The following is a 20,810-nucleotide window of genomic DNA, read 5'->3' on the forward strand; positions in this document are numbered from 1 at the left end:
GGCACACACCTGTCTATATCAGGTCCCATTATATGAGGTCCCACAGTTAACAGTACATGTCAGAGCAAAAACCAAGCCATGAGGTTGAAGGAATTATCCGTAGAGCTCCGAGACTGGATTGTGTCGAGGCACAGATCTTGGAAAGGGTACAAAACATGCCTGCAGCATTGAAGGTCCCCAAGAACACAGTGGCTTCCATCATTCTTAAATGGAAGAAGTTTGGAACCACCAAGATTCCAGCCAAACCGCCCGGCCAAACTGAACAATCGGGGGAGCAGTGCTTTGGTCAGAGAGTTGACCAAGAACCCGGTGGTCACTCTAACAGAGGTCCAGAGTTCATTTGTGGAGGTGGGAAAACCTTCCAGAAAGACATGCATCTCTACAGCACTCCACAAATCAGACCTTTATGGTAGAGTGGCCAGATGGAAGCCACTTATCAGTAAAAGGCACATGACAGTAAAAAGGCACCTAAAGGTCTCTGACCATGAAAATAATGGTCATCATCTCTGGTCTGATGAAACCAAGATTGAACTCTTTGGCCTGAATGCCAAGCGTCACGTCTGGAGGAAACCTGGCACCATCCCTACGGTGAAGCATGGTGGTGGCAGCATCATGCTGTGGGGATTTTTGTTCAGCGGCAGGGACTGGGAGACTATTCAAGATCGGGGGAAAGAGGATCTGCAGAGAAGAATGGGAGAAACTCTCCAAATACAGGTGTGCCAAGCTTGTAGCATCATACCCAAATAGACTCAAGTCTGTAATCGCTGTCAAAGGTGCTTCAACAAAGTACTGAGTAAATGGTCTGAATACTTATGGAAATGTGATATAATTTTTTTTTTTCTATACATTTTTAAAAAATTCTGAGAACCTGTTTTTACCTTTGTCATTATAGGGCATTGTGTGTAGATTGATGAGGGGAGAATTTTAAATTAAAAATAAATGTTAGAATAAGGCTGTAACGTAACAAAATGTGGAAAAAGTCAAGGGTTCTGAATACTTTCCGAATGCACTGTATATGTATATATTTTTTTACCTACTAAACATTCTCAAACTATACAACCTCCCCATTCCCCGTTTCTGGAATCAAAACTCCAGTGTTTAATCGCAACAACCTCCAAGAAAATAACATCAGAGAGTGAAGAAGGGAACACTCTCTCCCTCTGGCTCATGGTCCTTTAAGTCGTGGTGGCTGACAGTGAAGAAAAGGGAAATTACGAGGTAAATAGCTCTGATTATTAGGCTAGCCTAATGGCTTCTGACTGTCCCATGTTTGAATGGCTAAATATGCCCTACATGACAGATAGATGTTGGGAAGCATTGTGTGATCCCAGCTCTGGGTAAAAAGGTGACTGGCTGTAATTGGCTCTGCCCATGCCCAGCCCTAGGGGAATCTTTGTGGCTAGGTAATTGCGGCGCTGCTGCTTCTGACTTGAGGGGTTTCATAACAGGCAAGAAGCATATGGATGTGGATATGACCTTTCGGTGATGAGATGGATCGAAGGATCTGAGGATAATTTGGGGAGAAAACTTTGTTAAGGCGGTCTGAGAGTGGGAGTCTGGGGAAAGTCATTCTTAGCCACACTTACCATGTGGAAACTGTGCTGAATGCCAAAAACAGTTCAAAAGGACACAAAGGTGTTGGAAATCTGTTAATCCACTCAAAGTTCTCATTGGACTCTCAAAACTGCAATATCCTTTGCTTTTCTGAAACATGGCTCTCGGACAAGATACCCCCCCATGACTATCCAACTCGATGGATTCTCCATTCACCGGGCGGACAGGACATTGGAGTCTGGAAATCAAGGGGGGAGGGATTGACCTCTACACCAACTCCAGCGCTGTGGAAGTGTCAACCCACTGTTCTCACCATCTTGGAATACCTGATGGTCAAATGCAGACCCTTCTACCTCCTGGTGGAGTTTTCAGCTGTTATCGTGTTATCGTGACTGTTATCGTGACTATACATTCCATGTCAGGATAATAAAAATAACAATCTGGCACTTAACGAACTGTACAAGGAAAGCAGGAAAACCTACATCCAGAGCTTTTCTGGTTGCCGGCGATTTTAATTCTGCGTCACTAGGACATGATGCCCAACTTCCATCAACACGTCTCCAACAGTCCTACATCATTGTTATTCTACCCATAAGCAAGCATACAAGGCCATCTCCCTCGTCCGCCATTCGGTAAATCGGATTACGACTCCGTATTATTTCTTTCCGTTTACAAGCAGAAACTCATTATCAAATATTATGCTACATGACTGCTTTTCCAGCACTGATTGGAATATGTTTTGAGACTCCGCCGATAATATTGACGATGTTGTCTCCAGGGTGAGGGTTCGCTGCTTCCCCAATCAAAATCCCTGGATTAACACCAAGGTTGGAGCTAAACTAAAGGACAGGGCTACCGCACACAGAGCTATCGTAGACAACCCTGAGGCTACGGCCGAGGACAGCAATAAGTCCTGCTATGACATCCGCAGAGTCATCAAATGAGCAATAGGACAATATAGGAATAAGGTGGAATCATACTACACAGGCTCTGACGCCCGCCGTATGTGGCAGGGGTTACAGTCCATTACAAAGGAAGACCCAACCGTGATATGCCTAACGATGCCTCTCCACCAGACGAACTTAAATGCATTTAATGCACGTTTAGACAACAACAACATCGTGCCAGGTGTGAGGGCCGTCACTGACCCGGATTATTTGGTGACCTCACTCTCAGAGGCCGACATGAAAAAAAGTATTTAATCAGGTCAACACCTGCAAGGCCGCGGGGGCCAAACGGTATTCCAGGGCGCGTTCTCAGAGCATGCTGTCAGGCATATTCAATTTGCATACCGCCCCAACAGATCCATAGATGAAGCAATCTCAATTGCTCTGCACACTGCCCTCATCTACCTAGATAAGAGGAATACCTATGTGAGAATGCTGTTCATAGACTACAGCTTAGCGTTCAACACCATTGTCCACTCCAACCTCGTCACCAAGCTTCGGACTGGGTCTGTACACCTCCCTCTGCAACTGGATCCTGGACTTCCTGATGGGCCAACCCCAGGTGGTGAGGGTAGGTAACATCAACTTCTCCACACAGACCCTCAACACAGGGGCCCCAAAGGGGTGTGTGCTTAGTACCCTCCTCTACTCCCTGTTCACCCATGACTGCATGACCACGCACGACTCCAACACCATCATCAAGTTTGCTGACGACACATCATGGTAGGCCTGATTACCGGTACTGATGAGTCAGCTTAAAGGGAGGAGGTCAGTAACCTGGCAGTGTGGTGCCAGAACAACAACGTCAGTAAGACCATGGAGCTGAAGCTGGAACTTGAAGCTCTCGACCTGCGAGCACTCCTCCATCCACATCGACAGGGACACTGTGGACCAGGTCGAGAGCTTCAAGTTCCTTGGTGTCCAAATCACTAAAGAACAAAAAATGGTCCAAACAGCACATCTTCTCCCTCAGGAGGTTGAAAAAGTTTGTGGGCCCTCAAATCCTCAAAAGGTTCTACAGCTGTGCCATTGAGAGCATTTTGACAGGCTGCATCACTGCCTGGTATGTCAATAGCACCATCTACTGTATATCAGGAGGTGTGGTAGGAAGGCCCAGAAAATCGTTAAAGACTCCAACCACCCAAGCCAAAGAATATTCTCTCTGCTTCCACATGGCAAACGATACCAGTGCATCAAGTCTGGCACCAACAGTCTCTTGAACAGCTTCTATACCCAAGCAACAAAATAGCCGCACGTACGATCTGAGTTAACCTTGTATCCTCATTGACTGTTTTATTTTTTATTTTTGTCTCTACTCACAGGGCCCTACATACTCATACACACACTCCATCTGCTCACTCACACATAATATGCACATACAGTACCAGTCAAATGTTTGGACACACCTACTCATTCAAGGGTTTTTCTTTATTTTTCACTATTTTCTACATTGTAGATTAACAGTAAAGACATCCTTTTTAGGCATTCTCTCAACCAGCTTCACCTTGCTTTTCCATCAGTCTTGAAGGAGTTCCCACATATGCTGAGCACTTGTTGCCTGCTTTTCCTTCACTCTGCGGTCCAACTCATCCCAAACCATCTCAATTGGTTTAAGGTCGGGTGATTGTGGTGGCCAGGTCATCTGATGCAGCACTCCATTACTCTCCTTCTTGGTCAAATAGCCCTTACACAGCCAGGAGGTGTGTTTTGGGTCATTGTCAGGTGGAAAAACAAATTATAGTCCCACTAAGTGCAAACCAGATAGGATGGCGTATCGCTGCAGAATGCTGTGGTAGCCATGCTTGTTAAGTGTGCCTTGAATTCTAAATAAATCACAGACAGTGTCACCAGCAAAACACCCCCACACAATCATACCTCCTCCTCCATGCTTCACGGTGGGAACCACACATGCAGAGATCATCTGTTCACCTACTCTGCATCTCACAAAGACACATCAGTTGAAACCAAACATCTCAAATTTGGACTCATCAGACCAAAGGACAGATTTCCACTGGTCTAATGGCCATTGATCGTGTTTCTTGGCCCAAGTAAGTCTCTTGTTATTATTGGTGTCCTTTAGTAGTGGTTTCTTTGCAGCAATTCATCCATGAAGGCCTGATTCACACAGTCTCTGCTGAACAGTTGATGTTGAGATGTGTCTGTTACTTGAACTCTGTGAAGCATTTATTTGGGCTGCAATCTGAGGTGCAGTTAACTCTAATGAACTTATCCTCTGCAGCAGAGGTAACTCTGGGTCTTCCTTTCCTGTGACGGTCCTCATGAGAGCCAGTTTCATCATAGCGCTTGATGGTTTTAGCGACTGCACTTGAAGAAACTTTCAAAGTTCTTGAAATTTTCCAGATTGACTGACCTACATGTCTTAAAGTAATGATGGACTGTCATTTCTCTTTGCTTATTTGAGCTGTTCCTGACATAATATGGAATTGGTCTTTTACCAAATATGGCTATCTTCTGTTTTTCACCCCTACCTTGTCACAACACAACTGTTTGGCTCAAATGCATTTAGAAGGAAAGAAATTACACAACTGAAATTTTAACAAGGCACACCTGTTAATTGAAATGCATTCCAGGTGACTACCTCATGAAGCTGTTTGGGAGAATGCCAAGAGTACGCAAAGCTGTCATCAAGGCAAAGGGTGGCTACTTTGAAGAATCTCAAATTCTTTAACATTTTTTGATTTGACAATGTAGAAAATAGTCAAAATAGAGAGGTGTGTCCCAACATTTGACTGCTACTGTACATATATACTGACTCTACACACACGCACACCCACTCACATACAAGGTGCTGCTACTCTGTTTATTTTGTATCCCGTGGCCTAGTCACCTTACCCCTGTACATACTGTATCTACTGTACCTCTGTCATTCCAGTTACTCTGCACATTGTAAGTATGCTATTTTAACTGATCCTGTAGTAGTATAGTATGCTTACTTACTGTGTTCTTCATATTTCTTCTTATTTCTCGTGTGTTTTTCTAGTGTTGCATTGTTAACATTAAAAGTTTAAACTTGTATTTTATACGGATGATTGGAAGATGGACGGAGAAATTGAGGAGCGGTAGGGTGAAAGACGAGAGCGAGTGGGGCAACGTAAGTGTTATAGAGTTGGAGAAGAGATGTGTCGAAGAGAGACGGAGAGAGAGTTAGACGAAAGAAGGATTTAGGGGGAGCGATTGGTAGAGGAGAGGAGGACAGTCCGTGAGATGCAGAGATGATTCCTGTGTGAATCAGTGCATAGGTCATTAAACTGTTCTAGGTCCCTGTGTGTGTCTGGGATGAAAGTCTGATCAATACTCTGATTCACAGCCTGCACTAAACTGGACACACACACACACTTCTCAGGTTATTTACTAGCCTCTCTCTACAGCCCTGGTTTGGTCATCTTGATCTCTGTATAGTCAAAAGCTGCCATCTCCCATGTGATGTCTTTTTTGGGAACATTATGCTTTAATTCACTTAGGAGCACACCGTGTGCAGACCTGAGGGTTGTGTGGTAAATGTTAAACGTCCATTAAGGTAGGTTAATGCACACTAGGGTCATTACAGTCAAGAACCAGACCATGTTTAAAAACCTCCAGAAAATGTAGGAAATGAGGTAACACAATGTCCTCAACAGCAACTTTCTCTCCCGCCCACCCTCCATCCCTCCATCCAGGACACTTAACCCATGAACAACTGAATGACACCTCTCAGAGAGGGACTTTTCTTCCCTCTTTCACTGCTTTTCACTGCCTCTCTTTTTCTCCTGACTTACACAACTCTGTGACCTGAGGCAAGTTCAACAAGGCTTTTGTTTGCGGCGAGCATGTTGCCAGAGTAAGAATTTCAGTTGAACGATTTGAATGAACATTCCAAAAACGTTACGGTGAAACATGAAACATTTCGTTTTTGTAAGGGTTACTGTCTCTTTTTAGCCATAATATTCCAAATGAAAATGACTTCCTACTAAATATAGTAGAATGTCTACATGGCCAATTGATTATTTTAGCCGCAGTTTAAATCTGAAACAGACACCCCTATGTTCTCAGACTTTCAGCTAGTGTTAGTGAATGGTAGCGGCTAACACACAAATTATTCATGTGTTAGCTCATGTGAGCCAAAGTTCGCAAGCTATTTCCCTTGTTGAACGCACCTCTAGATTCTGTGCCAACTGCCAAACCAGTCACCAACCTGAGAATCCCTCTTGTCTTAAAACCTCTTGATCTACACATCCCGGATCCGGGATCGTGACTACAGGCTCAGCTCATTACCATAACGCAAAATGCGAAAAAATATTATTAGAAATATTTAACCTCCACACCTATACAAGTCCAATAGCTCAAATGAAAGATAAACACCTTGTTCATCTACCCAGCAAGTCAGATTTCTAAAATGTTTTACGGCGAAAACACACCACACATTTATATTAGACCACCACCGAAACAAAAGACAAGAGGCGGCCATTTTGTCCCAGAAAATATAAAATTATAAAAGCAGGATTAAAAAATAAATAATTCAGTAATAGGACATGTTACACAGTAAAAAAAAAAAATCAATAATATGCTATTTATATCCATAAATCTCTGTTTACAATGACGGCATGTTCACAAAATGCTACTCAAATGTCCGTAGAAATGATGATAGCTCCGACAGATAACGTCAGATAACAAGCAATACACATGACTAAATATACATGTTCTACATATAGTTACAAAGATACACTTCTTCTTAATGCAACCGCTGTGTTACATTTATTTTTAACATTACAGAATTCGTTCACTAGGCTATAATATGAGGCGGCGCTCAGATATTAGCAGTATGTCTCCTCTATGTTTGGAGAGCACAGAAACCCAAAATTAACCACATAAATATTCCCTTACCTTTGATGTTCTTCGATGAGAAGACGTGGAAGGAGTTATACTTACCCAATACATTGTTTGGTTTCAAGTTGTGTGTCTCTGTATTAGCATATGCCAACAGCTTCAGCTGAAATGCACCCAAAATGACTTCTGGTCCCGCACTCTTGCGCATCAAAACTTCAAAATTACATATTATATGTCGACTAAACTGGTCAAACTAAGTGCAGAATCGAGCTTTAGGATGTTTTAATCATGTAAAACAAAGATCAGCGCGAACAGACAAACCGACGTCAATTGGTGTTTCATGGAAAAAGAGACCGACGCGCGCAATAGAGTGCATGTATTTTCGCGTGACCCGAATGTTTTAGCCCGCCAAAGGACGAGGGCGCGCGAGATTCTCACAAAGAATGCATCATTTGAAAGCAGACATCGCGCTGAACACATAGAAACTGTTCCTGGATCCGTAGCTGTTTGGGAAGGGTGGGGCCGATGACGTCAAAGTTGTCCCAACTTTTCTGTTGCCAACAGGGTGTTTGGAAGAAAGGCTGCCCTGGGAGTTCTGCTTTACATACAGACATAATTTAAACGGTTTTAGAAACTTTAGAGTGTTTTCTATTCAATAATAATTATTATATGCATATATTAGCAATTTTGGGAAAAAATATTTTCTGTTTACTATGGGCACGCACTTCCTCCAAAGGGGGCAGTATTCAGCCCTAGGCTTAACTGGTTCACTCCTCCTCCCATTCCATTCTACTCCTCTGCAACTGTTTTTAGAATTACTCCCAAAATCCAAACATCTCCATCTATTCCATCTTGCAGCCTTCTTTGGGCATGTGGAAACCGGCGAAACCCCAACTTCATGAAAACAGTCTGCGGCTCAGCGGGATTCTAGATACAAAGAGATGGAAGTAGTCGAAGCCAAATCCAAACAACCAAAACATACCAAAGGGATTTGAGCCTTTGACATTACTAAAACCAGAGGGATGTGAGGCATGTTTGGATCCCTACTCATTATGTTTTGTGTTTACGAGCTTTGAATGCCTTAAGTATTTCCATGTGTTGTTGGTGTACATGGGTTGGTTTAGAGTAGGAACAGATGAAAACACAATCATAGGTTACTGTAAAAAAAATACAAATGAAAATGCATTATCCCTTGTATGTATTGAATAGATTCTTCATTCATTTCTTCATTCAATTATTAGTACGTCCATTGGTTATTCCATCCATCCGTCCATCCCATCCATCTGTCCATCTGTCCATCTGTCCGTCCGTCCGTCCATCCATCCATCCATCCATCCATCCAGCCTTTCATTCTTTCATTCTTTCTTTCTTTCTTTCTTTCTTTCTTTCTTTCTTTCTTTCTTTCTTTCTTTCTTTCTTTCTTTCTTTCTTTCTTTCTTTCTTTCTTTCTTTCTGTCTGTCTGTCTGTCTGTCTACTTTCTTAATAATTTTTTACATGGGTTGTTGCTTTTCTCACTGCCTCAATTCACAGAACTTGACTGACTATAAGAGGGCAGAGAGGAGCTGGTTGTCCAACCATTTCATCATCCTCTTGAGTGCTGGCTCAGGTTGTCATTCTGCTTCATTTAATGCCCGTTTATCATAAATGTTGTAGCTTGTCCCTTGAATCCAGAAACCGGCAGCTAGCTGCAGGCGATCGGAGGAGAATGGCTCTGAATGCTACTGAACTCCTCAAACCTTAAAATGTCTTCATCTAGTGTCTGAAGTACAACAGAGAAAGAGGAATCGCGTAAACCAAAAGACTAGTTGCCTTCCTTCGTTACTTTCAGTCTTTGCCACTAAATCTCTCCTCTGGCCACAGTAAAATATGTGATTGTGAGAAGGTTCGAAGCAAACCCACCACACTTAAAGACAATCCCATGCTCTAGGTAACTCTAGAAATTCCAGGACTTGGCGCTTTCAAAAAGGCACCAAGAAGGTACATCTACAATACATTTCAACAGTGATGTCACCAATGGCAGCACTGGAGTGATTTAAAATAAATAAATGGTTGATTGGTTCTCTGAAAGAAACTCATAGAAACAGAACATCGAAAGGGACAGGGCAGAATAGAACAGAACAGAACAGAAAAGATCAGAACAGATCAGAACAGCACAGAGCAAAGCAGAACTGCCACATCCCTATGATCTGTGAGAGGAGTCCATTACCATGTAGTCACGACAGAGCAGCCCCTCTGAGCTATTGCTAATGGGGAGGCAGTGGTTAACCAGCATGCCTAGGAGGGTGAGAGAGGGAGAGCGAGAGACTGTGAGAGCCTGGAGCTGTGGTGCTGTCTAAGTCTTAACGGAAAAACCCGGAATTAGATTGTTCTATGTGATGAAATCGGCCTATCAGGACTTTTCCAACCAATCGTCAAACTGGGAATCAGTCAAGCACATCAGGAGTTTCCAGCTGGGAATTGAGGGATGAAAGCCCTGTGGAATTTGGATCGCGGAATGTGAAATGCATTAAGCTTATCCCGGGAAAATCACAATGAGAGAGTTGATGCAGAGGGAGAATGGGAAGAGGTGTAATGGCTCTGTGCTATAGTGTGTAGGTATAGAGTCGTAAGATGTGTAATGGCTCTGTGCTATAGTGTGTAGGTATAGAGTCGTAAGATGTGTAATGGCTCTGTGCTATAGTGTGTAGGTATAGAGTCGTAAGATGTGTAATGGCTCTGTGCTATAGTGTGTAGGTATAGAGTCGTAAGATGTGTAATGGCTCTGTGCTAGTGTGTAGGTATAGAGTCGTAAGAGGTGTAATGGCTCTGTGCTATAGTGTGTAGGTATAGAGTCGTAAGATGTGTAATGGCTCTGTGCTATAGTGTGTAGGTATAGAGTCGTAAGATGTGTAATGGCTCTGTGCTATAGTGTGTAGGTATAGAGTCGTAAGATGTGTAATGGCTCTGGGCTATAGTGTGTAGGTATAGAGTCGTAAGATGTGTAATGGCTCTGTGCTATAGTGTGTAGGTATAGAGTCGTAAGATGTGTAATGGCTCTGTGCTATAGTGTGTAGGTATAGAGTCGTAAGATGTGTAATGGCTCTGGGCTATAGTGTGTAGGTATAGAGTCGTAAGATGTGTAATGGCTCTGTGCTATAGTGTGTAGGTATAGAGTCGTAAGATGTGTAATGGCTCTGTGCTATAGTGTGTAGGTATAGAGTCGTAAGATGTGTAATGGCTCTGTGCTATAGTGTTTAGGTATAGAGTCGTAAGATGTGTAATGGCTCTGTGCTATAGTGTGTAGGTATAGAGTCGTAAGATGTGTAATGGCTCTGTGCTATAGTGTGTAGGTTATAGAGTCGTAAGATGTGTAATGGCTCTGTGCTATAGTGTGTAGGTATAGAGTCGTAAGATGTGTAATGGCTCTGTGCTATAGTGTGTAGGTATAGAGTCGTAAGATGTGTAATGGCTCTGTGCTATAGTGTGTAGGTATAGAGTCGTAAGATGTGTAATGGCTCTGTGCTATAGTGTGTAGGTATAGAGTCGTAAGATGTGTAATGGCTCTGTGCTATAGTGTGTAGGTATAGAGTCGTAAGATGTGTAATGGCTCTGTGCTATAGTGTGTAGGTATAGAGTCGTAGATGTGTAATGGCTCTGTGCTATAGTGTGTAGGTATAGAGTCGTAAGATGTGTAATGGCTCTGTGCTATAGTGTGTAGGTATAGAGTCGTAAGATGTGTAATGGCTCTGTGCTATAGTGTGTAGGTATAGAGTCGTAAGATGTGTAATGGCTCTGTGCTATAGTGTGTAGGTATAGAGTCGTAAGATGTGTAATGGCTCTGTGCTATAGTGTGTAGGTATAGAGTCGTAAGATGTGTAATGGCTCTGTGCTATAGTGTGTAGGTATAGAGTCGTAAGATGTGTAATGGCTCTGTGCTATAGTGTGTAGGTATAGAGTCGTAAGATGTGTAATGGCTCTGTGCTATAGTGTGTAGGTATAGAGTCGTAAGATGTGTAATGGCTCTGTGCTATAGTGTGTAGGTATAGAGTCGTAAGATGTGTAATGGCTCTGTGCTATAGTGTGTAGGTATAGAGTCGTAAGATGTGTAATGGCTCTGTGCTATAGTGTGTAGGTATAGAGTCGTAAGATGTGTAATGGCTCTGTGCTATAGTGTGTAGGTATAGAGTCGTAAGATGTGTAATGGCTCTGTGCTATAGTGTGTAGGTATAGAGTCGTAAGATGTGTAATGGCTCTGTGCTATAGTGTGTAGGTATAGAGTCGTAAGATGTGTAATGGCTCTGTGCTATAGTGTGTAGGTATAGAGTCGTAAGATGTGTAATGGCTCTGTGCTATAGTGTGTAGGTATAGAGTCGTAAGATGTGTAATGGCTCTGTGCTATAGTGTGTAGGTATAGAGTCGTAAGATGTGTAATGGCTCTGTGCTATAGTGTGTAGGTATAGAGTCGTAAGATGTGTAATGGCTCTGTGCTATAGTGTGTAGGTATAGAGTCGTAAGATGTGTAATGGCTCTGTGCTATAGTGTGTAGGTATAGAGTCGTAAGATGTGTAATGGCTCTGTGCTATAGTGTGTGTAGGTTATAGAGTCGTAAGATGTGTAATGGCTCTGTGCTATAGTGTGTAGGTATAGAGTCGTAAGATGTGTAATGGCTCTGTGCTATAGTGTGTAGGTATAGAGTCGTAAGATGTGTAATGGCTCTGTGCTATAGTGTGTAGGTATAGAGTCGTAAGATGTGTAATGGCTCTGTGCTATAGTGTGTAGGTATAGAGTCGTAAGATGTGTAATGGCTCTGTGCTATAGTGTGTAGGTATAGAGTCGTAAGATGTGTAATGGCTCTGTGCTATAGTGTGTAGGTATAGAGTCGTAAGATGTGTAATGGCTCTGTGCTATAGTGTGTAGGTATAGAGTCGTAAGATGTGTAATGGCTCTGTGCTATAGTGTGTAGGTATAGAGTCGTAAGATGTGTAATGGCTCTGTGCTATAGTGTGTAGGTATAGAGTCGTAAGATGTGTAATGGCTCTGTGCTATAGTTGTGTAGGTATAGAGTCGTAAGATGTGTAATGGCTCTGTGCTATAGTGTGTAGGTATAGAGTCGTAAGATGTGTAATGGCTCTGTGCTATAGTGTGTAGGTATAGAGTCGTAAGATGTGTAATGGCTCTGTGCTATAGTGTGTAGGTATAGAGTCGTAAGATGTGTAATGGCTCTGTGCTATAGTGTGTAGGTATAGAGTCGTAAGATGTGTAATGGCTCTGTGCTATAGTGTGTAGGTATAGAGTCGTAAGATGTGTAATGGCTCTGTGCTATAGTGTGTAGGTATAGAGTCGTAAGATGTGTAATGGCTCTGTGCTATAGTGTGTAGGTATAGAGTCGTAAGATGTGTAATGGCTCTGTGCTATAGTGTGTAGGTATAGAGTCGTAAGATGTGTAATGGCTCTGTGCTATAGTGTGTAGGTATAGAGTCGTAAGATGTGTAATGGCTCTGTGCTATAGTGTGTAGGTATAGAGTCGTAAGATGTGTAATGGCTCTGTGCTATAGTGTGTAGGTATAGAGTCGTTAAGATGTGTAATGGCTCTGTGCTATAGTGTGTAGGTATAGAGTCGTAAGATGTGTAATGGCTCTGTGCTATAGTGTGTAGGTATAGAGTCGTAAGATGTGTAATGGCTCTGTGCTATAGTGTGTAGGTATAGAGTCGTAAGATGTGTAATGGCTCTGTGCTATAGTGTGTAGGTATAGAGTCGTAAGATGTGTAATGGCTCTGTGCTATAGTGTGTAGGTATAGAGTCGTAAGATGTGGTAATGGCTCTGTGCTATAGTGTGTAGGTATAGAGTCGTAAGATGTGTAATGGCTCTGTGCTATAGTGTGTAGGTTATAGAGTCGTAAGATGTGTAATGGCTCTGTGCTATAGTGTGTAGGTATAGAGTCGTAAGATGTGTAATGGCTCTGTGCTATAGTGTGTAGGTATAGAGTCGTAAGATGTGTAATGGCTCTGTGCTATAGTGTGTAGGTATAGAGTCGTAAGATGTGTAATGGCTCTGTGCTATAGTGTGTAGGTATAGAGTCGTAAGATGTGTAATGGCTCTGTGCTATAGTGTGTAGGTATAGAGTCGTAAGATGTGTAATGGCTCTGTGCTATAGTGGTGTAGGTATAGAGTCGTAAGATGTGTAATGGCTCTGTGCTATAGTGTGTAGGTATAGAGTCGTACGATGTGTAATGGCTCTGTGCTATAGTGTGTAGGTATAGAGTCGTAAGATGTGTAATGGCTCTGTGCTATAGTGTGTAGGTATAGAGTCGTAAGATGTGTAATGGCTCTGTGCTATAGTGTGTAGGTATAGAGTCGTAAGATGTGTAATGGCTCTGTGCTATAGTGTGTAGGTATAGAGTCGTAAGATGTGTAATGGCTCTGTGCTATAGTGTTAGGTATAGAGTCGTAAGATGTGTAATGGCTCTGTGCTATATTGTGTAGTTATAGAGTCGTAAGATGTGTAATGGCTCTGTGCTATAGTGTGTAGGTATAGAGTCGTAAGAAGTGTAATGGCTCTGTGCTATAGTGTGTAGGTATAGAGTCGTAAGATGTGTAATGGCTCTGTGCTATAGTGTGTAGGTATAGAGTCGTAAGATGTGTAATGGCTCTGTGCTATAGTGTGTAGGTATAGAGTCGTAAGATGTGTAATGGCTCTGTGCTATAGTGTGTAGGTATAGAGTCGTAAGATGTGTAATGGCTCTGTGCTATAGTGTGTAGGTATAGAGTCGTAAGATGTGTAATGGCTCTGTGCTATAGTGTGTAGGTATAGAGTCGTAAGATGTGTAATGGCTCTGTGCTATAGTGTGTAGGTATAGAGTCGTAAGATGTGTAATGGCTCTGTGCTATAGTGTGTAGGTATAGAGTCGTAAGATGTGTAATGGCTCTGTGCTATAGTGTGTAGGTATAGAGTCGTAAGATGTGTAATGGCTCTGTGCTATAGTGTGTAGGTATAGAGTCGTAAGATGTGTAATGGCTCTGTGCTATAGTGTGTAGGTATAGAGTCGTAAGATGTGTAATGGCTCTGTGCTATAGTGTGTAGGTATAGAGTCGTAAGATGTGTAATGGCTCTGTGCTATAGTGTGTAGGTATAGAGTCGTAAGATGTGTAATGGCTCTGTGCTATAGTGTGTAGGTATAGAGTCGTAAGATGTGTAATGGCTCTGTGCTATAGTGTGTAGGTATAGAGTCGTAAGATGTGTAATGGCTCTGTGCTATAGTGTGTAGGTATAGAGTCGTAAGATGTGTAATGGCTCTGTGCTATAGTGTGTAGGTATAGAGTCGTAAGATGTGTAATGGCTCTGTGCTATAGTGTGTAGGTATAGAGTCGTAAGATGTGTAATGGCTCTGTGCTATAGTGTGTAGGTATAGAGTCGTAAGATGTGTAATGGCTCTGTGCTAGTGTGTAGGTATAGAGTCGTAAGATGTGTAATGGCTCTGTGCTATAGTGTGTAGTCGTAAGATGTGTAATGGCTCTGTGCTATAGTGTGTAGGTATAGAGTCGTAAGATGTGTAATGGCTCTGTGCTATAGTGTGTAGGTATAGAGTCGTACGATGTGTAATGGCTCTGTGCTATAGTGTGTAGGTATAGAGTCGTAAGATGTGTAATGGCTCTGTGCTATAGTGTGTAGGTATAGAGTCGTAAGATGTGTAATGGCTCTGTGCTATAGTGTGTAGGTATAGAGTCGTAAGATGTGTAATGGCTCTGTGCTATAGTGTGTAGGTATAGAGTCGTAAGATGTGTAATGGCTCTGTGCTATAGTGTGTAGGTATAGAGTCGTAAGATGTGTAATGGCTCTGTGCTATATTGTGTAGTTATAGAGTCGTAAGATGTGTAATGGCTCTGTGCTATAGTGTGTAGGTATAGAGTCGTAAGAAGTGTAATGGCTCTGTGCTATAGTGTGTAGGTATAGAGTCGTAAGATGTGTAATGGCTCTGTGCTATAGTGTGTAGGTATAGAGTCGTAAGATGTGTAATGGCTCTGTGCTATAGTGTGTAGGTATAGAGTCGTAAGATGTGTAATGGCTCTGTGCTATAGTGTGTAGGTATAGAGTCGTAAGATGTGTAATGGCTCTGTGCTATAGTGTGTAGGTATAGAGTCGTAAGATGTGTAATGGCTCTGTGCTATAGTGTGTAGGTATAGAGTCGTAAGATGTGTAATGGCTCTGTGCTATAGTGTGTAGGTATAGAGTCGTAAGATGTGTAATGGCTCTGTGCTATAGTGTGTAGGTATAGAGTCGTAAGATGTGTAATGGCTCTGTGCTATAGTGTGTAGGTATAGAGTCGTAAGATGTGTAATGGCTCTGTGCTATAGTGTGTAGGTATAGAGTCGTAAGATGTGTAATGGCTCTGTGCTATAGTGTGTAGGTATAGAGTCGTAAGATGTGTAATGGCTCTGTGCTATAGTGTGTAGGTATAGAGTCGTAAGATGTGTAATGGCTCTGTGCTATAGTGTGTAGGTATAGAGTCGTAAGATGTGTAATGGCTCTGTGCTATAGTGTGTAGGTATAGAGTCGTAAGATGTGTAATGGCTCTGTGCTATAGTGTGTAGGTATAGAGTCGTAAGATGTGTAATGGCTCTGTGCTATAGTGTGTAGGTATAGAGTCGTAAGATGTGTAATGGCTCTGTGCTATAGTGTGTAGGTATAGAGTCGTAAGATGTGTAATGGCTCTGTGCTATAGTGTGTAGGTATAGAGTCGTAAGATGTGTAATGGCTCTGTGCTAGTGTGTAGGTATAGAGTCGTAAGATGTGTAATGGCTCTGTGCTATAGTGTGTAGGTATAGAGTCGTAAGATGTGTAATGGCTCTGTGCTATAGTGTGTAGGTATAGAGTCGTAAGATGTGTAATGGCTCTGTGCTATAGTGTGTAGGTATAGAGTCGTAAGATGTGCAATGTGATGGTCTTGTGTTAGAGTAGCAGTTTGCAGATAAAAAAAAACCTCTCTCTCTCTCTCTCTATCTCTCTCTCTCTCTCTCTCTCTCTCTTGCTAGCAGCACTGAGAGGCTTGACATTGATTAATGCTAAGCCGAGTGCTGCATTAAAAGCTGGGGACAGCCAGTTGGGCCAGATAAAAGTGGAACAGAGGAGAGAGGGAAGGGGTAGTGATGGGGGGACGAGAGAAGTGCAGGGCACAGCCACCAATCACTGTCAGTGCTGGTGTCCCCTGGTAACGGTGGGGACAGCATGGCTTCAGCGGGCCTGACCCTTGACCTCCAGCCAGGTACAGACGCAGCAGTACTGATAGAAACACAGGCTCATTACATACAGGGCACTAACACACATCTGCGTTCGCAAACACACACCCACACACAGGCCTTTAGAAACGAGGACTTGGCAAATGTTTTATCCATGACTTGCAGAAGTACCACTATTATTTAATTGGGACTTTTAGGCAATCATTGAGACGTGATGTGAAACCATGTAGAATCACAAATGCCTGCCTGGTCTTAATATAACTGTCTGGCTAGATACAGTCTGGGTCTCAAATGGCACACTATTTCCTATAGAATGTACTACTTTCTACCAGAGCCTATGGGCCGTGGTCAACAGTAGTGCATGTAGGGAATAGGGAGCTCTTTTGGACTCACCCTTAGTCTCTTCTGGAACTCACACTCCCCTCCGCTACCCCCTTTCTACTGTAAGCTCAGAAGGCAGGGAAGGCAGCAGCGCATTGGGGCCTTCTGGGGCTGCCAGGGCCGGTAATTGATAATGCGGCCCAGCAGAGCTCTGTGCACTGGAGCGTTAGGCAGCCAGAGAGGAGCGAGGAGGCTTAGCCACACCGAGGTGAGGCCTGGATAGGATGAGAGTGCGTGGGCTGGAACGATAGAGGGAGGCAGGTGGGGTGGCGGTGAGTGTCTGGGGGTTACTTGGGGATTTTGGGAGCTGAAAAGTGAAGGAAGTGCGGTGGGTTTTAGGAAAGTCTGCATGTGTTTATGTGTATGGGAGGCAGGGGGAGTAGTGTGGGTGGTAGAATGCGCAAAGTAGTGTGGGTGGTTTTCAACAAAAGTAAGTGCATGTAGACATATCTGTGTGTGTTTCTATCAGTATTTCTTAGGGTCATAATACATGAGCCTCCATCTTCCAGACTTCCACATCTCTGGAATGGATACTGTAAAAGATGAGTAAAAAGAGATTCCCTTCCCATATACTGGGGGGTAATGTATTATTCCTGGTCAATCACTGCTAAATGCTGGCCTTTGCCGCTCGCTGTCTCCGCCTCCACCCACCCCTTGCCAGCCCAGGAAGACAGGAACGAGGAACGATGATAGAGGGATGATAGCGCGGAGGACAAAAGCGAGGGAATGAGCTGGAAATTGCTGGGGTGTTGAGTTAATTCACAGCCCATATGTGTGTGCTCAGGTGTGCTGTGTCTGAATGGAAGAGAGAGCAGAGTGGGTGAGCAGAGTGGAAGAGCAGAGTGGGAGAGCAGAGGAGAATAGGCCCACACTGTGCACCCAGGCCGAAAGCATCACAAAGAGATAGGATGGAGTTTTCTTCCAATGGGCAGTTTCTAGGTCTTTGTGCCTCATTAGGTAGTGATTTTATTCAGACACAGCGCAGACTGTTGACTTGTTGTGTTGGAGACGGACACAGAGTGAGAGAAATAGGGACCTTGAAGAGTGAGGATGTTTTAAAAGATGTGCTAGCTGCTCCACGACAGCTCTGACTGGTGATTCTTACCGGCATGACTTGTGTCTGCGAATTTTGAATGTGTTACATTGTGTTTTTAGTAGCTTTCAATGCTACTTTCTTGCATCGTTCAAGCTATTACAAGGCACAGAGGCAATTTTGTTCATCTCAGTCTCACTTCCTGTTTCCTGTTTGCAGCCCCCTCCATCGTACCCATCATGCACCAGGTGAGCTCCACCATGAAGAGCTTCACATTGTCATGGCCACAGCCTGAACAGCCCAACGGAATCATCCTGGACTACGAGCTACGCTTCTACGAGAAGGTAGGCTGGGTGTGCATGTGTGTGTGTGTCTGCGTGTGTGTGTGTGTATAAGCGCACGTCTGCCCAAGAGCATGTTCATCTGCGTACACAATGTGTGTGTGTGTGTGTGTGTGTGTGTGTGTATCTGTGCATTTATCGTCTTAAAAGAAACCCAACAGAAGTTTCTCTTGTGTTCCGAAGCGAAACCCCCAAACTCCCCTGGCTGATGATATGTCATCTCAGTTCCACCTCCAGTCCATCTCTCCTTCTCCCTGTTGTTTGGTTACCCTGCCTTCCCCATCTGATGAAGTGAAAACCTTGACATCCCCCCTCCCCTCACCAGTCCCACTGCGGTAATGCTATGCGCCTGGTGGGGCTAGCATCGACCCGTCTGCTACCAACTGCTCCTACACAGTGGAACCTTCTTTAATAACCTATGAGAGCAGCCCAGAGTATCTACAGAGCAGGCCTTATTGACCTGTAGGCTTTTCCCAAGGCCTCGGTCTACAGGAATAATGAAATAGAGCCCAGAATAGACTAGAGCCTAGAGGACACTTAAGGTGGTCCATAGTTTGGTGGGTTGGCTGGATGCAGGTTTTAGCCTTTGAAATGTGTTCGTTTGTGTTACATTTGTTAGATAAATATAATATAATATATAATAATAATATTTTAATCTGTATGTTGAGGGTTATCAAAGCAGATAGAATCCCTATATTATGTATTTATTTACAAAGGTGCAGTATGTCATTGCGAACAAGAATCCTTCTCAAGAACAACCTGAAATTCTCTACATTCCCTGTAATGCCAGACTTGAAGACATGGTCACATACAATTTTGTTCATTAGTCCTTGGAAAACTTTCTACGCCACATTTTTAGAACACATTCACTAGCTTCACTTTGCTGCATGGGTCATGAACCAGAATCCAATAGGGCCCCTGTGAAACCTTATCGCGTCACAGCTTAGTGTCATGCAAATACCGCTCACACAACCTGCTGTGGGCTCATAAATATTGATGTCATAATCCTACTGATGTCTTTGTAGCGTGTCCTTCCAGACAAATAGACCCGGGCTGCATTATTCACATATTGATTCATTAATGAAGATAAGGTTGCTAATTGCATAGGGGAAGGCAGGTGAGGGTTACTCAGAGGGCACTTTCTTCTGCTCTGTCTGTCGGTCTGTGGTTCTCTCTCTCTCTCTCTCTCTCTCTCTCTCTCTCTCTCTCTCTCTCACTCTCTCTCTCTAGGAATATGATCAGGTGAGAGATGCACCTTATGACCCTGTGTGTGACAGCGTGATTGCTTGGTCGCATACTGTGTGCGTGTGTATATGATTGCCCGGTGACATACCGTGCTGCAGAGATTCAATTCTCACCTCGGTGGTCTCTCTGTGATACAGTGTGTTTTAGATGCTTTGATGCTGACAGGGCCCAACGTTGGCCCTAAAGACAAGTCATCCTCCAACAGTAAGACTGGGAAATTTAGGCAGCTAGTAACTGTCATGCAAATAACTGCCGGGCTCACTGTAATTGGCCGTTAATTAACATAAACATGTTTAGCATCTCCAGCTTCCATGCGTTTAAAAAAAAAACATTTAAAAAAAGTCAAATCTATTTAATACAGCCTACACCATCACAATAAATCCATTATTTATTTTAGACAGGTCTAAAGAAACATTAAGATATGAAGAAAATGTAGTCTATTTCAGAATAACAGAATAGCATATTCTCACTTTAGTTTTGATACAAACCTTATCAAAAAACATACAATGCATTTGGAAAGTATTCAGACCCCTTGACTTTTGCCTAATTTTGTTACATTACAGCCTTCAATCTACACAATATACCCCACAATGACAAAGCAAAAACTGGTTTTTAGAAATTGTTGCAAAATTATTAAAAATATAACACTGAAATATCACATTAAATAAATATTCAGACCCTTTCTTAATTTAATCTTGTCTTTACATATACTAAATAATATATGTGTGAAATTAGTTTTGATTTAGAATGGGCCAATATCATGCTCATGTCAGAACAGGGGCAGGGGAAAAAATACATATCATCTATGCACTCAAGTAGCGAATGGAGGACGCTTTTCCCTTGGTTCATTTTCATGCCAGTCAGGTAGGCTACTCCTGTTGTAAAGGAAAGCAATGTGCTAAATATTGGGAAAGCTGTGATATAAATATATAGTAGGCTTAGCCTATAGAAATCTGATGGGATCCTCCTCTTTTTAATAGAGGCCATCAAAACTCTGTTTTCTCATGTAATTGCATAGCATAGCCAAAAGAAATGTTCCACAGCATAGGCTTATATGAACACTTATTTCATTCCATGCATCAACCTGCTATGAGGAGCTGTCTCTCGCTGCGCAACAGGTGATTCTATTCTGCTCAAACTCTAAATGCCAGGACTAAAGGTTAGGGGTTAGGGAAAATAAGATGTTGAACGGAAATACATTTTGGTCCCCACGAGGATAGAAAAACATAACGTGTGTGTGTGTGTGTGTGTGAGCGTGCGTGCGTGCAT

General features: G+C 43.0%; 1 protein-coding gene across 2 annotated transcripts in view; it reads left to right on the forward strand.

Annotated features, from left to right (window-relative positions):
* The window catches only part of LOC109875434 (ephrin type-B receptor 1), a 316,435-nt gene that overhangs the window by 236,547 nt on the left and 59,078 nt on the right, over positions 1-20,810 (forward strand). For both annotated transcript variants that reach the window (XM_031810207.1, XM_031810205.1), the window contains exon 6: positions 18,175-18,299. In XM_031810207.1, the coding sequence (XP_031666067.1) occupies positions 18,175-18,299 (125 nt within the window). The remainder of the gene's footprint in view (positions 1-18,174; positions 18,300-20,810) is intronic.

Source organism: Oncorhynchus kisutch, linkage group LG30 (genome assembly GCF_002021735.2).
Source record: "Oncorhynchus kisutch isolate 150728-3 linkage group LG30, Okis_V2, whole genome shotgun sequence".
NCBI lineage: Eukaryota > Metazoa > Chordata > Actinopteri > Salmoniformes > Salmonidae > Oncorhynchus > Oncorhynchus kisutch.